The 22,676-nt window shown below is 40.1% G+C and overlaps 1 protein-coding gene across 2 annotated transcripts in view; it reads right to left on the reverse strand.

The window, feature by feature from the left end:
- The window catches only part of SMPX (small muscle protein X-linked), a 75,438-nt gene that overhangs the window by 31,952 nt on the left and 20,810 nt on the right, over positions 1-22,676 (reverse strand). For both annotated transcript variants that reach the window (XM_071212923.1, XM_071212924.1), the window contains exon 4: positions 19,108-19,256. In XM_071212923.1, coding sequence (XP_071069024.1) covers positions 19,122-19,256 — 135 coding nt within the window. In that variant the 3' untranslated portion in view covers positions 19,108-19,121. The remainder of the gene's footprint in view (positions 1-19,107; positions 19,257-22,676) is intronic.

Below are 22,676 nucleotides of genomic sequence, written 5' to 3' on the forward strand. Positions count from 1 at the left end.
AGGTCATCTTTGATTTCTTTTAGCATTGTTTTGTAGTTTTCTGCATATAGGTCCTATACTTCTTTTGTTAAATTGATTCCTAGGTATTTGAGTCTTTTTGTTGCTATTGTAAATGGATTTTCCCCCTGATTTCTTCCTCAGATTGTTCAATATTGGTGTAGAGAAACTGATTTTAGCATGTTGATCTTCTATCTTGCCACTTTGCTGAACTCATTCATTAGCCCAAGGAGCTTTATGGTAGACACTTGAGAATTTTCTAAATATAGAATCATGTCATCCATGAATAATGAAAATTTTACTTCCTGTTTTCCTATTTGGATGCCTTTTTTCCCCTTGTCTAATTGCTCTAACTAGAATTTCTAGCAAAATATTGAATAACAGTGGTGATGGTGGGCATCCTTGTCTTGTTTCCAATCTTATAGGGAAAGCTTTCAACATTTCTTCATCAAGTACGATGCTGGCTGTGGGTTTTTCATATATGCCTTTTATCATATTGAGGAAGTTTCCTTCTATTCCTATGTTTCTAAGTATTTTTATCAAGAAAGGATGCTGGATTTTGTCAAATGCCTTTTCTGTATCGATCAAGATGATCATATGGTTTTTGCCTTCAGTTTGTTGATGTGGTGTATTATGTTAATTGATTTTCATATGCTGAACCACACTTGTATACCAGGAGTAAAGCCCACTTAGTTCGATTTATAAGTCTTCTGATATGCTGTTAGATTCTAATTGCAAGTATTTTGTTGAGAGTTTTTGCATCTATGTTCATTAGAGAGATCAGTCTGTAATTTTCCTTTCTTGTAGTATCTTTATCTGGCTTTGGTATTAGGGTGACATTGGCTTCATAAAATGTGTGGGGTAATTTTCCCTCCTCTTCAATTTTTGAGAAGAGTTTAAACAGGACTGGTGTTAATTCTTCTCAACATTCTTGGTAGAATTCACCTGTGAAGCCATCTGGTCCTGGACTTTTTCTTGGGAGATTTTTGATGACTGATTCAATCTCTTTAAATGTGATTGGTTTGTAAAGTTTGTGTATTTCTTGTAGAGTCAGTGTAGGTTGTTTGTGTGTTTTTAGGAACTTGTCCATTTCATCTAGGTTATCTAGTTTATTGGCATACAGTTTCTTATAATATTCTCTTATGATCCTTTTTATTTCTGTGGGGTCAGTTGTAACTTCCCCCTTTCATTCCTGATTTTATTTATTTGCATCTTCTCTTTTTTTCTTTGTTAGTCTAGCTAAGGGTTTGTCAATTTTACTGAAAAAGCTTTTGGGTTGGTTGATTTTCCCTATTGTTTTTTTGCCCTCAATTCCATTTATTTCTGCTGTAGTCATTATTATTTCTTTGCTTCTGCTTGCTTTGCAAATGGTTTACTGTTCTTTTCCTAGTTTCTCCAGTTGTTCAGTTAGATCTTTTGTTTTAGCTGTCTTCTTTTTTACTATAGGCATTTAGGGCTATATATTTCCCTCTCAGCACTGCCTTTGCTGTATCCCATATGTTTGGATAAGTTGTTTTCTTGTTTCCATTCATCTCAATATATTTATACTAATTTCACTTATGATTTCTCCTTTGACCCAATGATTGTTTAGGAGTGTGTTGTTCAGTCTCCACACATTTGCAAATTTTCCCTTCCCATCTATTATTGATTTTCAGTTTCATTTCATTACCTCCTGAGAAGGTGCTTTGTATAATTTCAATCTTTTTCTTTTTACTGAGACCTGTCTTGTGACCTAATATGTGGTCTATCCTGGAGAAAGATCCATGAACACTTGAGAAGAATGTATAACCCGCTGATTTGGGAAGCAACGTTCTGTATATGGCTGTTAGGACTAGCTAGTTTATCATATTGTTCATGTTCTCTATTGCCTTGATCTTCTGTCTAGTTGTTCCATCTAATGGTGTGAGTGGTGTGTTGAAGTCTCCATCTGTTATTGTAGAGATGTCTGTTTCTCCCTTCAGTTTTGCCAGTTTGCCTCCTATCTTTTGGGGCACCCTGGTTAGGTACATAGACATTTATGCTTATTACTTCTCCCTAGTCGATTGCCCCTTTTATTAATATATAATGGCCTTCTGTATCTCATAACTTTTTTGTATTTAAAGTCTGTTTTGTCTGATATTAGTATAGCTAGCCTTGCTCTTTTTCGCTTACTGTTTGCAAGGAGTATCTTTTTCCAGCCTTTCACTTTCAGCCAGTTTGTATCCCTGGGTCTAATGTGAGTCCCTTGTAGGCAGCATATGGCTGGCTCATGTTTTTTAATCCATTCTCTCAGCCTATATCTTTTGATTGGGGAGTTTAATCCATTCACATTCAAGAGTATTACCATAAATGCATTATTTAATTCTACCATTTTATTCTTTTGTTTTCATATGTCATATCTTATTTTCATCTGTCTTTACTTTTTGGTTATCTTTCTGCTATTCTTGCCTTCTACACTCTCCTCAAAACTTCTCCCTCCTGTGTTTTTCTTTTGGGCTGTAAGGCTCCCTTTAATATTTCCTGGAAAGGTGGATTCTTTTTTACAACCTCTCTTAGTTTCTGTTTGTTTGTGAATATTTTAAACTCACCTTCATATTTGAAGGACAATTTTGCCAGATAAACAATTCCTGACTGGCAGTTTTTCTCTTTTAGTATCCTAATTGTATCATACCACTGTCTTTATGCCGCCATGGTTTCTTTCTTTTTTTTTTTTAAAGGAAATCATAGCAGCCACTCCTTTTTTCATTTTAAAGATTTATTTTATTTCTTTCTCTCCCCTTCTCCCCCATTGTCTGCTGTCTCTGTCCATTTGCTGTGTGTTCTTCTGTGTCTGCTTACATTCTTGCCATGTGGCACCAGGGATCCGTATCACCTTTTTGTTGTTGTTGTTGTTGTTATTGCGCCATCTTGCTGGGTCAGCTCTCCATGAGAGTGGTGTCACTCCTGAGTGAGCTGCACTTTTTTTTTCATGTGGGGCGGCTCTCCTTGCAGGGTGCACTCCTTGCACGTGGGGCCCATCTATGTGGGGACACCCCTGTGTGGAATGGTACTCCTTGTGCATGGCAGCACTGTGCATGGGCTAGCTCACCACATAGGTCAGGAAGCCCTGGGTATCAAACCCTGGACCCTCCATATGGTATGCAAATGTTCTATCAGTTGAGCCACAACCATGGTTTCTGATGAGAAACCTATACTGAGTCTTATTAGGTGTCCCTTGTATGTGATGGTTTGCTGCTTCTCCCTTGCTGCTCTCAGAATTTTCTCTTTATCTTTGACGTTTTACATTCTAAGTAGTATGTGTCTTGGATTAGGTCTATTTGGATTTATTCTGATTGGGGTACACTGTGCTTCTTGGACATGTAAGTTCATTCTTTTGTGAGAGTTGGGAAATTTTCAGCCATTATTCCTCTTATACTTTTTCTGCCCCTTTTCCCTTCTCTTCTCATTCTGGAACTCCCATGACACCTATGTTGTTGCCATTTATGTTATCATTCAGCTCTGGATCAAGGTGATACAGGATCCTGTCTGAAGGCCAAGAGCCTCGTAATTCAAATTTTCTCAGAGGCAGTTTTCCAACCTTTGCTGGCAGCCCCCTCTCTTTTCCTGGGTAAGAAATAAGTCCACTCCCCTCTGCATCCTCAACAACCAATCCTGGTCAGTAGGGAGGGTGATTGAAAAGGTCAGATCTCTTTAGTCCTGCGCTAGCTTCCAGAGCAAACAATGGTGTGGCCCTTCCCAGGCTGAAAGGGCTCCTAGGACACAGTAGACCAAGTTTGTGAGTCAATGGCTGAGTCAGCCCTAGGCTGCATCCCTGTCTCTCTTGTTTATTGGGGAGGTGGATCTCTGTGACCTCCTTTGTCTGTAGCCACAGGCCTGAGGCCTCAGAATTCAAAATTAGCTATAAGGTGGGGGAGGGTGCCAGCAGCTACAGCTGCTTTAACTCACAGTTCTTGTAGTCAAGATTCTTTTCCTTTGCCCCACTCTTTTAAAGTGGTGTCCAGCCTTCCCCTCATGTCCTAAGACCCTAGAACATATTTTTCCAGGCCATTTCTGCCTGTCCTTTAGCTATTTTTCTGGGGACAGAGAGAGTACCATGTCTTTCTGGTCCGCCATCTTTCTGGAAGATCTCTCCCTCATTTTTGAAAGTGTGTCTTACCAGATATAAAATTCTTGGCTGGCAGCCTCCTTGCCTCCATGGTTTCTGATGAGAAATCAGCACTCAATCTTATTGGGATTCCCTGGTTTGTAACACATTGCTTTTCTCTTGCAGCTTTCAGAACTCTCTCCTTCTCTTTGGCATTTAATAGTATAATCAATATATGACAGGGTGTGTTTTTCATCATGTTCACCTGTTTGGTGTTCTCTGAGCTTCTTCCATGTGCATATTCATGTCTTTGGCTAAGTTTGGGACATTATCTGTCATTATTTTTTTGACAATTCCTTCTGCCCCTTTCTTTCTTTCTCCTTCTGGTACTCCCATAGTGCATATATTGGTGCACTTGATGGTGTCCCATAGCTGTCTTAGGCTATTTTTTGCTTTAATATTTTTTTTTCTTTCTGCTCCTCAGTCTGACTCATTTCAAGTGTCTTGTCTTCAAGTTCAGTGATTCTTTCCTCTGCCAGGTCTATTCTGCTCTTGGCCATTTTTCATTTCAGTTATTACAGGCTTCAACTCCAGTAGTTCTGTTTATTTCCTTTGTAAAATTTTTATCTCTTTACTTAAACCCTCATACTTTTCATCAATTGTTTTCCTGATATCCTGTAGTTCTTTCTCTGTACTTTCCTTCATCTCCTTAAGCATTTTTAAGATCTTTTTTTAGGAGGTACCAGGGAATGAACCCAGGACCTTATACATGAGAAACAGGTGCTTAACTACTGGGCTAAATCTACTCCCCTTTCAGAGTGTGGGTTTTTTGTTCTTGTTTATTTTTTTAAAGTTCATTTTTTAAAGTTTTTGCTAAACATGTCCACATTCACATCTTCTTTGTTGGTATTATCTGTCTTTTTATCCTCTTCCTTTGGATGGGCCATCATTTCCAGTTTCTTGCTTTGTCTTATACTCTTTTGTTGCATTTTAATATTGTAAACTGTATATTCCAATATTTTAGAGTGTTAACTCTGGAATTTACTCCCTGGGATGTCTGCTTCCTGGTTTTGTAACCAGTTGGCAATAAAACAGGGGTTTTCTTGAGCTCAGCCCTCCTGTCAGGAAGGTCTACCCAAGGCAAATGCACTGTACAGGATTTTCCTATCCTATTGGGCCTCTGTCTTGTCCTGGGCTCTTGCTTGTTGCTTGTTTGGAGTTCCCTTGTTTACAGGAGTTTTGTTGTCCCCTCTGTTTCCCAGGGGTCAAACCTCCCTCTCCCATGTAGGCATCTGTCCCAGACTGTCCACCTCTACAGTGTTTTAAACCCCTTTCATTATTTTATACTGCTTTTCCCTATAAAGACAAATTCTGGGAGGAGGATCACCCCAGGGAAGACTTCCCCAATTTGGTCCTTCCCAACCAAAATAGGGCCAGGGACCCACCAAAGGGGTGCACACCAGCTCCAAAGTGCCCTGTGGAGGGAGTTGGGAAGGGTGCCAGAAACATGTCTGATGGCTTCCCGAAGTTGAGCTTTCCAGATCTGCCCAGCAAATGCAGCCCTTCAACTAATTCTCCCCCACAGAACTGAGGATGCCCTGCATCTTTAAATCCGCACCACCTGCACCCCTGTCCAGGGAGGGTTGAAACAATGTTTGTCCAAGGTGGGTTGAAACAGTAGCTGCCCTCAGAGTCTATGAGCCAACAATCTCAATTTGCTAATCAAAAGCCATGATCAAGTGGTCAGCTGAGCACACCCCTGTTCTTGGGGAAAAGGATTTTTACATCCCTCTTTGTCAGTAGCAGTTAAACATGGTGGCCTGGCTAGAGAGTGTAGGATGGGTGCCAGTAGCCACCATGTGGAGAGAGCAATTTACAGTTCTTTACCATAATTTATCAGCCTCTTCCTCTTCTTCTTCCCAGGATACTGTGCAGTGTTCTTCTGGCCTCTAGAGTTTCAAAACAGTTGTTTCAGACAGTTCCTGCCTGTTAAATAGTTGTTTTGGTGGAAGGACTGAGTCCAAGAGCTCCCTATTCTGCCATCTTTCCAAGAAGTCCCCTGGTCTTATTTCATTTATTTCAACGATGTTTCACAGGTTTAACTGTGTAAGTCTTGCACTTCTTTTGTTAAATTTATTCCTATGTATTTTATTCTTTTTCATGCTATTATAAATTGAATTGCTATCTTAATTTCCTTTTTGGATTGTTCATTCCTAGTGTATAGAAATACAATTGGTTTTTGTATATTGGTCTAGGTTATATAATTTATTGGCATACATTTGTTTTTAGCGTTCCATTAAAATCCCTTTATTATTATAAGGTCAGTTGTAATGTCCCTCTTTCATTCCTGATTTTGGTAATTGGAGTCTTGTTTTTTTTTTGTTGGTCAGTCTAACTAAAGATTTCTCAATTTGAGTGATCTTTTCAAAGAATCAACTTTGAGTGCCATTGATTTTTCTCTACCTTTTTTTATTCTCTATTTGATTTATTTCCACCTAATCTTTATTATTTCCTTCCTTCTGCTTGCCTTGGATTTAGTTTGTACTTCTTTTCCTAGTTTCTTAAGGTGGACTATTTTAATAAGTTATTGATTTGGGGGACTTCTTTTTATTATAGGCATTTACAGCTATAAATTTCCCTTTAAACACTACTTTCGCTGTACCCCCCAAAATTTTGATATGCTATATTTTTGCTTTCACTCAGCTCAGAATATTTTCTAATTTCCCTTGTGGTTTCTTTGTTGACTCATTGATTATTTGGGAATGTGCTGTTTAAGTCTCATATGTTTGTGACTTCCCCAAACTTCTGTTATTGTTTTCTAATTTCATTCCACTGTGATCAGAGAACAAACTTTGTATGATTTCAATCATTTTAAATTTATTGAGCTTTTTTATGACCTAAAATATGGTCTGTCCTGGAGAATGTTCCATTTGTACTTGAGAAGAACATGTACTCTGCTGTTGTTTGGTGGAATGTTCTATAGATGTCTGTAAGGTCTAGTTGGTTTATAATGTTATTGAAGTCTTCTATTCCTTGATGATCTTCTGGCTAGTTGTTCTATCCATTATTGACGGTAGGGTTCTGAAGTCTCTAGCTATTATTGTTGAATTATCTATTTCTCCCTTCAATTCTGTCAGTTTTTGCTTCATGTATTTGGGGCTCTGTTGTTTGGCACTAAATGCACTATCAAGTGCCTGGGTGCATCATTTTGACTTCCTGCCAACACTCTCAAAATTAGCCCTTGAATCAACAGGAACAATGGTGATGCATAATGCTTAACATTTAAGAGTAATGAACACCTTATGTTCTCCTCTATCAGAGATGACATCTTTCTGGATGATGGTTGGTAAATATGTCTTATCTAGACATAGATGTTCTTTGAAAAATAAAGTCAAAGAATTTTTGGAAATTATTTTCTTCCAGTTTTACATCTTTTTCTCCACTTCTGAGAAATATGAGCCAAACTTGACTTTTTCCCTATTTTTCAATTTCCCAGAGGAAAAATTATGTAAGTTATAATCAGTGAATTAAAGTCAAATTTCTGAGCCCATTACTGATCCTGATTAACAATGTTACCTTCAGCCCTTTCTGGAGAAGATACTCTTGCTTTTAAGTAGTAATTTCCCTTAGAATACAAAGACTTGTAAAGTCTATAAGAATACATTTTCAGGGGACACCAGACTTCATGTGGTCAGGACGCCAGTAACATTCTATAGACATGCCTCCTGTGCCCAGTATGTACCAGGTACATCCCAACCTTTAAGAAGCTATAATATGGCATCAGGAAGGAGATAAACAAGAAAATCAATACACACAATGTCACAATTAGATACATATTGTTACAGCATCAAAAGAAAATGGTAGGAGGGGACAACCAGCAAGATGGCAGTGGAATTAGGAGCTCCTAAAGTCAGCTCCTGCTACAGAGCAGTTAGTAAACACCCAGAGCTATCTGTAGCTAGCTGAAGCATCTGTTTGGGGGCTCCAGGAGACCAGAAGAGCATCCTGCAACATTCTTGAGGGAATGGAAGGAGGAGACTACCCATCTGCAGAGAAGACTCATAAGTAGGGGGCTCCACACCCCGGAGGCTGGTGCCCATCCTCCACTGGAGGCACAAGCTAACTCAGAAGCTGTTTCACGACTGGAATTGAGAGCTCCACTTCCCAAACAAGGGGCTGGAAGAGATAGTTGGGCACCAACTCCACCTACTGATGAGTAAATTCAGTGGGCTAAAGTATAATCCTGAGGAAAGCAGAATTGGCTCAACTGATAGAGCACCCACCTACCACATGGGAGGTCCAGGGTTCAAACCCAGGGCCTCCTGATCCATGTGGTGAGCTGGCCCATGCACAGTGCTGATGCGCACAAGGAGTGCCGTGCCACACAGGGGTGTCCCCCACATAGGGGATCCCCACACGCAAGGAGTGCGCCCCATGAGGAGAGGTGCCCCATGTGAAAAAAGCACAGCCTGCCCAGGAGTGTCACCACAAACACGGAGAGCTGATGTAGCAAAATGACACAACAAAAAAGAGACAGAGATTCCCAGTGCTGCTGACAAGAATGCAAGCAGATGCAGAAGAACACACAGTGAATGGACACAGAGAGCAGACAATGGGGGTGGGGAGGGGAGATAAATAAATAAAAAATAAATCTTTTTTTAAAAAAAGGATAAACCTGAGAACAGCTAAAGTTTGAACCTGTACAAGTCAAAAAGAGGCCAGGAGATACCATCTAAACTCCATGCCTGGCATGAGGGGAAGCAGGGTGGACTGCAAATCCCAGTGCTGGTGGGGACCGACTTCTTTCCATCCAGGTCAGATTGCAGCTCTAGCCTAGGCCCCAGTGCCACCTCAAGCAGCAAGTAAGCTGCACCAGCCTCTCTGGGAAATTGCTGGCCAACCCTTTGGCAGCACAAGCTACCCCAGAAGCTATTCTGTGGCTGGAATTGGAAGCTCCATTTCCCAAAAACAGGGGAGGAGGAGATGGTTGACTGCCGATTTCAGCTACTGATTGGTAGACTGGGCTGGCTAAGATATAACCCTTGGAACAGCTGGCATGTGAATCTGCCCAAGTTGGAAAGAGGCCAGTGGCCACCATTTTGACTCTGCCCCCAGCCTGAGGGAAAGTTGGGCTGACTGAAAAATCAGTGATGATAGGAACTGGTTTCTTTCACCAGATCAGCCCACAGGCCTAGACTACTCTTCATCCCCACCTCTGGCAAGGAGAAGGCTGGCAGGCCCTGCACCAGGCTATCCAGGTAACTGCAGTTACCTTTGGCTTGCACAGACTGAAAATCGGAAGCCTACCAGGGCAACTGTGGTCATCTTGGACTCTCACTGCATAGATTGCTGCCCACTCCTGCAGCTCCATCCCTGCCCCAGGCAGGGGAGAAAGGGGTGGGAAGCTTCATTAGTCTCTCTGGGCAACAGTAGTCTAGGCCTGTATGACTTGTATTATTCCACACAGCAGTCACTCTGTCCTACCCCTGGCAAGGAGAAAGTTGGGAGAAGCTTCATTGTTCCCTGGGGCAATGAGGGCAGCTTGAGCTAATGCAGCTTATAGCAACAATTACAAACTTGGCTCCTACTGCAAAACCAGCAAGGGAGAAAGGGCAGGAAGCCCTAAACTAAAGAGAAAAACTGAACCCAGAATAAATACTCTAGTAAGCCAGATGCCAAGATACCAACAAAAAAATTACAATCCACACCAAGAAACAGGAAGCTATGGCCCAGTTAAAGGAACAAGATAAGCCTCCAGATGACATAAAGGTGTTGAGACAACTAATCATACATGTTCAAACAAATCTCCTTAATAAATTCAATGAGATGGCTAAAGAGATTAATGATATTAAGAAGACACTGGATGAGCACAAAGAAGAATTTGAAAGCATATATAGAAAAATAGCAGATCTTATGGGAATGAAAGGTGTAATAAATGAAAATTTAAAAATATTGGAATCATATAATATCAGATTTAAGGAGATAGAAGAAAGGATTGGTGAGCTTGAAGAAATGGCCTCTGAAAGTGAACATACAAAAGAAGAGATGAAGAGAAGAGTGGAGAAAATTGAACAAGGTCTCATGGAACTAAATGACAGCAAATGGCGTGCAAACATTCATGTCATGGGTGTCCCAGAAGGAGAAGAGAAGAGAAAATGGGCAGAAGGAATATTTGAAGAAATAATGGTAGAAAATTTCCCAACCCTATAGAAGGACATAGATATTCCTGTCCAATAAGCACAATGTACTCCCATCTGAAAAAAATCCGAATAGACCAACTCCAACACACATACTCATCAGAATGTCAAATTCCAAAGACAAGGAGAATTCTGAGAACAGCAAAAGAAAAGCAATGCATAACATATAGGGATACCCAATAAGATTAAGTGCTGATCCCTCACCAGAAACCATGGAGGCAAGAAGACAGTGGTCTTATATATGTAACATACTACAAGAGAAAAACTTACAGCCTAGAATCTTATATATACAAGACTGTCTTTCAAAAATGAGGGAGAGATTAGAATATTCACAGATATACAGAAACTGAGAAAATTTCTAAGCAAGAGACCAGATTCCCAGGACATATTAAAGGGTGTGCTAGAGCCTAAAAAGAAAAGGAGAGAGAGAGGCCTGGAAGAGAGGGCTGAAATGAAGATTATATCAATAAAAGTAACTAAAAGTATCAAAAAAGTGGTGAAGATAAAATATGACAGATAAAACTCAAATAGTCAGAAATAAACTTAACCAACAATGTAAAGCACTTGTATTCAGAAACTGCAACTCAATGTTAAAAGAAATTTTAAAAAGGCCTAAAGAACTGGAAGAACATTCCATGCTCATGGATTGGAAGACTAAATATCATTAAAATGTCAAATCTACTCAAATTGATATACAGATTCAATTCAATCCCAATAAAAATTCCACCAAGATTTTAAAAATTTGAAAACATGATCATCAAATTTACTTGGAAGGGTAAGGGGTCCTGAATAGCCAGAAACATCATAAAAAGGAAACGTGAGCCCTCATCTCCAGACTTTAAATCATATTACCTAGCTATAGTGGTAAAAAAAAAAAAACAGCATGGTACTGGCATAAAGACAGACACATAGACCAATGGAGCCAAATTTATGGTTCAGAAACAGACCCTCATATGTATGATCAAGTGATTTTTGACTAGCCTGTCAAACCCACACAGCTAGGGCAGAACAGTCCATTCAACAAATGGTGCTGAAGAATTGGATATCCATAGCTGAAAGAAGGAGAGAGGACCCCTATCTCACACCTTACCCAAAAATTAACTCAAAATGGATCAAAAACCTAAAAATAAAAGCAAGAACCATAAAACTTCTAGAAGAAATTGTAGGAAAATATCTTCAAGATCTGGTGGTAGGTGGTGGATTCTTAAAGGAGATAAGAGGACGACTGAGATGGAGTACTGATGTTTAATGTCTGTAGAAGTTTTAATTAGCTTTACTGTAAAATTGTGGAAATGTACAGAATGGATGGTAACACATAGTGAGTAATAGCTAGTTTATAAATGGGGATGTGGCTGAAAATGGTAGTCTAGGTATGTAAATGCCAATTGACAGTGCTGGAGAATAATCTAGGAATTGAACAGCACAGTAAACTAAGAGGTGGATGAGAATTGTGGTTGATGGTACAGATGCAAGAGTGTTCTTTGTGAGCTAGAGCAAATGTACATCACTACTGCAGGCTGTTGGGAATGTGGAGAAGCATGGGAAAAATACAGCTGGAATGACCTATGGACTGTGGTTAGCAGTAATTATATAATATTCTTGCATCTATGCGAAAGTTGTACTGTGTTGATATTGAGGCTGTACGGAAAATGTGAGCCAAATGTACACTATGGACATGGTAACAATCAGATGATATTATTTTATCTGTAGCAAATGTTCCACCACAGTGTGGTGTGTTGATGGAGGCATGTTGTTTTGGAATTCTGCACATGTGCATGATTGTTTTGTAAGTATACAAATTCTGTCATAATAAATATATTCAAAAAATAATAATAATAGGGTGGGTTGGGGGAAAAGCACACCAAATGTAAGATAAGGACTATGATTAGTAGTCAGATTGTGAAAATATTCTTTCATAATTTGTAACAAACGTCTCACGACAATGCAAGGTGTTGGTGGAGGGTTGACGTATGAGACCCCTGTATGATACTATGCATGTTTGCTTTGTAAGCTCACAACTTTTACTATACACTTAATTGTTTATGTATGTTCATATATAAATGATATAAAGATAATAATAATAAGGTTGGTTGGGCATCGCCTTATCCCATTTTGCTAGTAAGGGATCCTGACATTATATTGGGCTTCAATTTTCGGGAGGTTTTGGATCACAGAGTGGTTCAGCAGTGGAGGAATACTGGTATAGGACACTATTGACAGGTGATATAGGGCTGACAGGGAGCTATACAGGGCATATGTCCAGGGTGCATGGTAATGTTTGGATATACTCATAGTGGCAACAATTAAAAACTAAAGCTGGGGGGGTACTGGGTTCCTGGCCGGGGGTGCTCTGTCGTGGCCCCTAGGGGAGCAGCGGCAGTCCCCCAGATGCAACGGTAAGGACCAGGAAGGAATGAGGGTCCAAAACAGTGAGAGCATGATACTAATGACTATGCTTGTGAGCCTATATGCCTGAAATAAGAACAAGGCCTAGAGCAGCACTGTGCCTGGGAATTTCCTCCTGACAGCCTTCATGTTACTCAAATGTGGCCAGTCTCGAAGCCAAACTCAGTATGTAAATGCAATGCCTTCCCCCCAGCGTGGGACATGACACCCAGGGATGAGCCTCCCTGGCACCAAGGGATCACTACCAAGTACCAACTGATGATGCAACTGGAAAATGACCTTGAATTGAAGGTTCAATGCGGATCAGCAGAATATCACTGTCTACATATAATAACATGACTTTAAATTGCTGTTTGACCTAATGTAAGGGGGAAATGGAAAGGAGAAATGAGTTTATATGGCTATGAGTCTCTAAAAAAGAGTCTGGAGGCTTTCAGAAGGATTGCCCTTAAGCACAACTGAGCAGAGTCTAAGAGACAGATAAAGTAGATACAACCCCAGGTATTCGTTCCTTTGAGGGCTAAAGAGACCCACAGGTTCTATGGTCATGGCAGATGGGGTTTACTGCCATGGCAGATGACCCTTCTTTGGAGCTGGTGTTTCTGCGTGATGGAGCTGGACTCAGATGGGATCTCTTTGCACAAGACTTTCATGCTACTTTACTGGAATTGTAGTTGGTGTTGGGGTTTAAGATATATTTAGGGGATTTGAATCTCTGGACTGACAATATGATAGCCAGGCCCTGAGCCCCAACAGACCTCAGCTCCTACAATCTGATTTATTGGACTCACCTCACTCAGCTAAGATGGAGTTGAAGAAGGACAACCACCACACCATGGAGTCTAGAGGGCCTACAACTGAAAGCAAGAGGATTGCATCCAGTATCCATGTGGAATCTGAGCCTCCTCTTGACATAGGGTGCAATGGACACAACCAATCCAAGGTCCACAGAGAAAAGGTGGCATTGGAGTGGGAAAAGTGGACATGGTGGCTGATTGGTATGGGGAATGGCAGGAAGAGATGAGAGGTGAAGGTGCCTTTGGGACTTAGAGTTGCCCTGGATGGTGCTTCAGGGGCAATCACCGGACATTGTAAATCCTCCCAGGGCCCACTGGATGGAATGTGGGAGAGTATGGGCCATGATGTAGACCATTGACCATGGGGTGTAGAGATGCCCAGAGATGTACTTACCAGGTGCAATGGATGAGTCATGATAATGGGAGTGAGGGTTGCTGGGGGGGGAGTGGTGGGGTGGGGGTGGTAGGGTTGAATGGGACCTCATATTTTTTTAATGTAATATTTTTACAAAATCAATAAAAAAATAAAAAAAATAAGGTTGGTTGGGGGAAAATACTTTGGTTAGTAGTAATATTTTGACAATGCTCTTTAATCATTAGTTAAAAAGGTTTAACAACAATGCAAGTTATTGGTGGTAGGGTGAGTTATAAGAGTCCTGTATGACGTTATATATGTTTGTTTTGTAGGTTCACAACTATTATTGTACACTTATTATTTATGTATGTTTATGTATGAGTGATATACTTCAATAAATTAATTTTTTTAAAAAAGAAGATGGTAGGAGAGGAACAGAGTGGTGTAGAGAGAGGGCATACATCCCCCAACTGAACATTATTTTGGTTCTTTTGAGACCAACATATTCCAAAATCAAGGCAGATTGACTGATGTGGGGTATGGAATAGAGAATAACTTGAGATTATGGGGCTGTGTATGGACCCACAGGAGTTGTGATCATTCCAACTCACATTCATTGCCCTATAGCAGTGTTTCTCAAAGTATTGTGCAAGGCCTAGTAGTTAACCTCAAAGGACTTCCTAAATGCAGAAATTCAAGTTCTTTTCCTCAGTTGTTAAACAGCAAATGGGAATCAATTTCATAGGTTTTCACTTTTATAGATGACCAAAAGCTACTAAGTTATTAAGAATCACAACAATTTCCCATTTTTTCTGTGTCCTAGTTTAGTATGTAATCATGAAGTCTGAGTGCCACACAACATGTGGCCATACTGCAATTTCCAACAGAGAGAAGAGGAATTCCTGTAACTTTTCAGAATGACAGTTGATTTCTCGTACTTCTTCAGTCCTAGGGTTTTCAATTCTGTTATCTTGAGCTCATTAACTCTGTAGAATTTTTCTTAGATTTTATCTTTGTTAATTGTTTATTCTCCTTATAATTGCTCCATTATTACACTTTCATACTTATTTTATTCCTTCCCAATTCTTTTTTATCACAGGGTTTTTACCACTAGAAAAAGAGAAAATATAGTAGTGTAGGCAGGTTGTGTTGCCTTTTTTGCTCTGCCTGAAATGGTTAAGAACTATTGCCCTAGAGGAACCGTTTGGTGTCACCAGGCTATTCCATTAATGATGCCCTGAGCATCCCATGTGTCCTGAATCTATCTCTGAGCCTCTGTTTAAACCATTCCATTCCCACTGCCTCCTTGTATTTTCCCCTAATCCCAAATCATCATGCATTCACCCTCTCATAAGTTGTAACATTTACTATGGCTACAGTCTACTTATTAGTGGGTCATAAACTGCCATGCGATACCTTGAATCATTGAACTGTTATCTAATTTTTTAATTGTTATCTACCTTTTGAAGAATTTTATATTTCCACCAAGACTTAAGTATCAGGGACTGAATTTTATATATATGCACAGTATGAAGAAAGCTCCCATGTCACAGAAGCTAGTTACCATGGTTCTTCACCAGGCACCTCTGGTCTGATCTGAGGGTTGGAGGGAGTAAAAATGGACACAGAACACCAACTCTAAGCATTTCTCTGGGTTCCCTAGACCCTTGTCCATGAAGTCTGAGGCAACCCCTGCTACAGCTACAAGCAAACAAGCTGACAGTAGATTCTGACTGTGCACCTGGAAGGTTCATGATAATATAGCAAAAAAGTAGGAATGGAAGTATCAGAAGCTTCCCAGTTTTCTGACTGTGCTACTAGTCCTGCCTCTTCATCTGGCTCCTAGACTTGCTTAATCACCATCTGGCCACCTTAAATTACAGCCAGGAGAATTCCAAGAGCTATGTGGCTAAACACCCTACTCTTCCTTGCTCTTTGCCTGTTCCAATCTGGATGAGGGCCCTATTTGGGATACTCCTGTTCTTTTGGTTTTGACTTGGTATGCTCTGTCTCTGTGGTGCCTGTTTCTTGTTCCTGATTGAGTCCAGGCCCTAAGGCCTTCTCCATAAACCTAGATTCCTGATCCCCAACTGGCTATTCATTGACCTTTCTAGTTCTTGTCTTATAATGTTTAACTGATTTCCATGAACTATTCTAGCTATGATGTAGGGTATGGAAAGAATCAAGACTTCCAGCACTGAACCTCAGTTGGAAGGAGATGTTGCTCAGTTTTATATGTCCAAAACAATATTGGAATAGTTATAACCTGGAACCTTGAGTCTAGTGGTTTCCACAGTACATGATACTATGGACTTATTCACTCAATCTTCAAGCCAACAATCTGTTTGATCAAATCAGGCAATACACACTGAGGGTGGGTGATGAAATTGTCACCCAAGAAGTTGGAAATCAATCCAACCAGTGAGATGTTAAGTGATGGCTGGCCCAGGTATTGACTACTTATAAGTCCATTGACTCCATCAATATTAAGAAATGTTCTCCCTTCCAGGACCACAACCCATGACCATAGAAGTTGAAATCTCAGGCATATTTGCAAGAGAAGAACCCAATAAGTCAAAAACAAATCAACTTAATACCCCTCCCACAAGAAATAAAGATCATTTCTTGGCTTAAAACAATGGCTGTAATCATTTGGAATTCAAACTAATTACTGACAACTTTTATTTTCACATTCCTGCAAGAATAAGGACAAACAGGCCTCTCCAAGTGGCTTTTCATTATTAGAATTTGTTCAGGAGAGAAGAATCATTAGTATTGTCTGAGAAAACGAAGTAACAAAAAGTTGTCCTGGATACTTTGGTATCTTTTCAATATTTTATTGAGTTGCCATTGTTCCCTGTAACCATAGATCCAAGGCTACTGAATCAATTTCACTGTTGAATAACACTGCAAGATCCTCTCTGAGCTATTTTTAAAAATAGCATTCCTTTGTCTTCAAAACCAAGTTCTTCTGAAAAAGGAACTGGGATTAAATTTAAGTCGACATGGATTTCATAAAAGCAAAACCCTTCAAAGCTTGCATTAAAAATTCATGTGTCTAGCATAACAGCCTTGGTTGCATAATAATAAATAAGTAAATACATAAATAAATAAATAAAGCAAACTCTTAGAGTCAGAATCTAGAATATAGGTTACCAGGAGATGGGGTATGGATAGGGAATGGGAAGATAAGGCTTAACATGTACAGGGTTCCTATTTGGAATAAGGGAAATGTTTTGGTAATGGATGGTGGTGATGGTAGCACAACATTGTGAATGCAATTAATAGCACTGAAATATATATATTAAATATGATTAAAAGGGGGAAATATTAGATTGTATATATGGCAGCAAAATAAAATAAAAATTCCATGGTCCTATACTACACAGTGAACCCTAAGTTAAAATATGTACTTTAATTAATGCACAATTATAAATGTACTATTATAAAAATGTGCTCTCACCAATTGTAACAAAGTGCTGGTGGTGGGATGGTATATGCGAATCTTGTATTTATGCATGATTGTTCTGTAAACCATAAATAAATAAATAATAATAAATAAAATCAACAGTTAATTTCCTTTCTAAGAGCTTTCTCACAAGGCAGTTCTACAGCTCTGTCCCTAGCATACAGGAATATTTAATCTCAGCTTGGCAACACAAGCAGGACTGAGGAAAACAATACTAAAACATCAGTTTGTTCCATTACACCATAAATAATAACCAGTGCGCATAGCCATGCTTCAGAAGTCTGTTCCCTTTCATGTCATTCTGTCCCCATAAATTCATTCTAAGGTCATGGAATCCACTGTTTCCTTCTTACTCCTTTGTTCTTTTATGTAACTGTGCTGAAAACACAAGATACTGTTCTTTTCACTTCAAATGGCTCCTGTCTTTCTCTAAGCTATAAAGAAATTATTTTGGCAGAACTACCTTGTGAATGCACCACTAAGCCCACATAAGCATGACACAAATAACATTGCCGGGATGAGCTGGATTGTCTCACAGAACATTCTGTCCTGGAATATGTCTAGGGTAGAAGACATGGCAGGGCCCCATCACTGTGCTTGCCTCTGCTATCTACATGGTGAGAAGATTTCACCCTTAACACCAACAGGAAGTGTGCAATCAATCTGTAATGTGATGGTGGGAGGAAGGAGTTGGAGTGCTGTAACAAGTAGTTAGCAGCACTAACTGTGAAGTCAGATACCCTCTCCCCTGCCCCCTTTTGAGCCGCATGACAGATAAGGAAAATCACTTAATCTCTCTAACTTATCTCAAGAGTGGGGGCAATAATTAGGTGTCATGAGGCTTAAAAGAAGCAATGGATATAAAGTTCTTCTCATAGTACCTGGCACATGAGACATGCTTAATCAATGTTTCTATTGCCCAGCACATAGCAGATACTCAATAAGAATTGGTTGAATAAATTAGTTAAGAGGTTGAATGAATGAATGAATGAATGAATGGTCAACCAGATAAATACCTGTTTTATGTTCCCAGCATAGATCCTTCTCTTCTAGACTTAAATTTCTGCTTAAGAAATGGAATAGGCTGCTCACTGTGGGTTCAGCAATCTTGGATAAAGGGTAGATTTGCTCCCAGGGGCTCATAAGGAAAAAGAATGATGACTTGGACCAAATTCCATACTCCTCCTGCTGGCAGAATTTTCATACCAGTCGATAGGAGCCAGGTCTACATAGATGGAAGGCAGGGCTAAGTCCTCATCAAGGGATCATTACCAAACAGATACAATAAAAAATGAAAAGAAGGCTGTAGACTCTGCTTGCAGCACCTGATTGGGTAGGGCCTAGAGTTTTGAGCCTACCCTTGACCTATCCACACTCAGAGTGAGTACTGGTTCTTCCCGACCTGCCTTGCACGTGCCTTGGCTGTTTCAAGGCCTGAACACCTGGATCTCTGCCTGTTTTATGCTTCCAGACCGTCTCAGCTCAGGTACAGCTCATTGCTCTTTGTGGCATCCAGGAAGGGAAACAGGCATGGGGTGTTAGAGAGCTCTTTGAAGCCCCTTTGCAAGCATCTTTCCTCTCCCAACCACATACTTTCCCAGCTGAGAAGGGAGACCAGAATGAGGACAGCAGGCAAACATCTCAGTGGATTTCTGACTGGTATGGAATAAGACAGGCACAAAGCTTGCACCAGAAAACCTTTGCACTACTTACCACTGGTAGTTAATAAATGCTTCTGGAATTCAAGACTTCTTTTGCGAAAGGCTTCCTCAAACCATTTTATAGTAGTCTTGTTAAGATAATGGAAATATTTTTTCACTCACCTTTTTTCTTTCAACTATTGTTCAGCTCTGGGGACATATTTCAGTTCACTTTTAATATTCTGGATCTCTGATAAGTTAACCGCAGGTCCTGGAAGTTTCTTTGCTCCTGGAATTGGCTTCTTCTCCTCATCCGAGGTAGGAGGAACACCCTGAAGAGAAAGGAGAAGAAAGTCAACTCACTGAAGAAGACATTTTGTCTCCCTGGGTCAGGGACATGAACTAGAAGAAAATGTTAAAAAGAATAATGTGAGAGTGTGATTCTAGCAGAATGAATTTCTCTTGTGCCATTGAGACAGCCTCAGAGTTTCAGTCAGACCTCCTGAAGCTTAAAGAGAAACGTGGAATAAAGTTGGGAGAAGACAAGTGACTTCCATATGACATAGAAAACACTAGACTACTGTTCAATACTTGATAACATAAAAATTATTACCACTCATTAGATAGATTTGTGTTTCCAAGAGAACAATCATACAGGATCAAATTTCATTTGATAGTATATGATCATAATATGCCTCAAGTATGCCTAAGAATGACTTAGTCCAGTAGTTTTCAAATTTTTTGATTGGGGTGCAATGGCTGAAAGCCTTTGTTCCAATGACATCTTTGGAATACATAAAAAACTGAAACTGATATAAGCAAAAGATCTTTGAATATGGGCAGGATGGCAGGGAGTGACAGAGATGGCCCAGCTCTCTCCTACTGCTTGGGGAAGTATTGTCAATTTCCTATCATTTAGTATTTTTGTGTTTTGGTCACAGCTTTCAGAGAAGATCACACAATATATGTTTTTTTGTGGCTCTTCCAATGCCTGGTATAGTGGTACATATCCACACTTGCTGATTGTTTAACTCTTTAATCATGAGAATGTACCAGAGTGACAAATCTATGGCTCTACTTACATATGCCAAGCATACGTATTTACAGTAACTATAAAACAATATCAGTTACTGTGTGTGGCTCATAGAACTCCAGTTCATTACTACAGGAGAAAGTTGCATGTAACCCATTCTTCATATTTGCTGGAGGGGCAGGGGGCGGGGCGCAGTCTCCACTGCCCTGGAAGGCAGGTGTTGGAGGAACATTCGATCCCTGTGTCAGCCATGAGAAGGCACCTCTCAGATCAGCTTACCACTGGGAGGGTAATTGAAATCCATCCCTCCCCATGCTGAGGTCACACTTCCCACGGGCTGCTCTCAGCCAGTGACTGAGTACAGTGGGGACAGAAGGCAGACCCAGGCCTGGGAGACATGGGACTCCTCTGACAAGTAGCTTTCACTTGCACACTCCGCATCAGCCTTGCTGGGGCCTCAGAACAGCTCCGCAGTGTAAGATGTTCCTGCCAAACCTTCCTTCCTTCCCTTTTTCCTCCTGGATCACAGTCTGATGACTGTCCTCACAGCCCCCTGTGGCACCCTCCCATTCTTCCTCATAGGTGTTTTCCCCAATAACTATTTGGCACATCTAATGCCATCTTTGGGTCCACTTCGTAGAGGACCCAAACTTATAGGTGTCCATGGAAGAAGACACTGGCACCTAGAATAGGCAAATTTCTAGAGACCAACTAAAACAAAGGTTTCCAGGGGCTGGGCGGAGGGGAGATGGGAGTTACTGCTTAATGGACACAGATTTTCTGTTTGTGGTGATGAAAAAGTCTTGGAAATGATTAGTGGTGATGGTTGCACAATATTGTGAATATAATTAATGGTACATTTAAAAAATTGTTAAAATGGCAAGTCTTAGCACAATAAAATTTTAGAAGAGGCTATCAGAGCTCCATATGCTTGGCCAACAACTGGGTGAAGCAAAACAGTTCCAGGGAAAGTAACAAAAAACTGCATTTTGGGGGGTCTCAGTTTTAAGTCCTATAACCCAACCCAGACTAACCAGGGAGCCCTGTCATTCAGGTATTAAAGCTGATGCTCTGTTCCAGCTGCCATCTGGCTCCTAGTTCTCAAATTGCTTAGTACCTAAAGGGAAAGAGAAGAAAGTGTCCACGCTTCCGCAAAGTACAGTAAATTACTTGGTAGACACATCTTTTCAAGAAATATTGTTAAATTGCTTACTTGAGGGGATAAGTAGAACTAGAAAATATCGAGGTGCTGCTCTTCAGTTAAGGGCTAGTGATTTTCCCTATAGTCATTTTCTTTGAATCTGGCATGGTGCTGATGGAATAGCTAACATGTGTCACCTACTCAAAGTGAGAAAGTAACTCAATATAGACTATTCCTGTCATAAGTATCTGCAAAATATTCTTTCCTCAGATCAATGTACAGAGCCATGGTATTGGCTTCCTTTTGTCATACACACACATTCATTTATTTGTAAATGCAGATTTAGAAGCAATAATCAAAACTGTTAAGCAATCCGCTTAGAGAAGGACTTATTGCAAAATGATCTTTGCAAGGCTTTTGGAAAGAAATGTTGAACAAGGTTATAAAGCATTTTGGGTTTTTTAATATGTGTAATGGTGAGTTGAAAAACGGTTCCTCAGTTACAATGTTCCCACGGTGGTTAGGTGGGTAGATCTTAATAAAGAAGCACAAAGGAGAAAAATGTTTCCAATTCCTTCCGTTAAATTCCCAGGTAAGTCACAATCACTATCTCTGTAACATCAAAATCTGATATATTGGCAAATTTAACACAAAAGCTAATGTGTGTAATTATATGTTTATGTGTAAAGATTTATTAGGTAAACATACACAGAATAACAATATACCTAATATTACATACTTTCCTTTCAAGTTATTAAAAGCTCAATGCACTATGTTTTTTATTTATCAAGGCAAGACTTTTAGCACTTGGTTTGGTAAGGCTGTGTATAATGGAAAATTTAAAGTGGATATATTTAATAATTAGACATTATGATAGTGACTAGGGACATGGGTAGTGTTGGTGCATTTTCATAACTCCTCTCATCATTTAAAAACATAAAGGGAATTACATTCCATTTCCTCTATGAATTTCTTATAAGGCAGCAACAAGCAGGGTTCCAGATGGCTGCATTTGACTAATAAACACATTCTTCTCTCTCTCTCTCTGTTTCTCTCTGTCTCTCTGTCTCTCTGTCTCTCTCTTTCAGTAGATGTTTGAATTGAGAAGGGGACATAGAAGAAATTCTTTGATTTAGATAAAGAGAAGCCTAGTTTCAAGAATGGCTATTATAAAGGGAAATGATTCCTTTGGGGTGACCAAGTACTTGTAAAATTTGGCAAAATGGTGGGCCAGACACAGCAATGAACATAGACCTTGTCAGATGACCAAAGACTCGTGCTGACTTCCCTGCTGGGGTGCGGCCTTTTCTTCATGTCCACAAAAGGCTGCTGGTGTCTCAGGCCAACCCACCATATCCTACTTAACCCTCACTGTAGCCAAACCATGCTGCCTAACTACTCCCCTTACAATGTTTCCATGAGACGCTTATTCTGAGGTCTAGTCCAGAACTTGGGTCCTTAGGTCCTACTCCCTCTATAAGACCCCACGAGTTCTGAGAGCTAATTTCTGCTCCTTTGGGAAGAGAATACCACCCCTTGTACCATCCCCCCACCCCATGCATTCCATGTGAAAGGGGC

This window comes from Dasypus novemcinctus, chromosome X, assembly GCF_030445035.2.
Source record: "Dasypus novemcinctus isolate mDasNov1 chromosome X, mDasNov1.1.hap2, whole genome shotgun sequence".
NCBI classification, from domain to species: domain Eukaryota; kingdom Metazoa; phylum Chordata; class Mammalia; order Cingulata; family Dasypodidae; genus Dasypus; species Dasypus novemcinctus.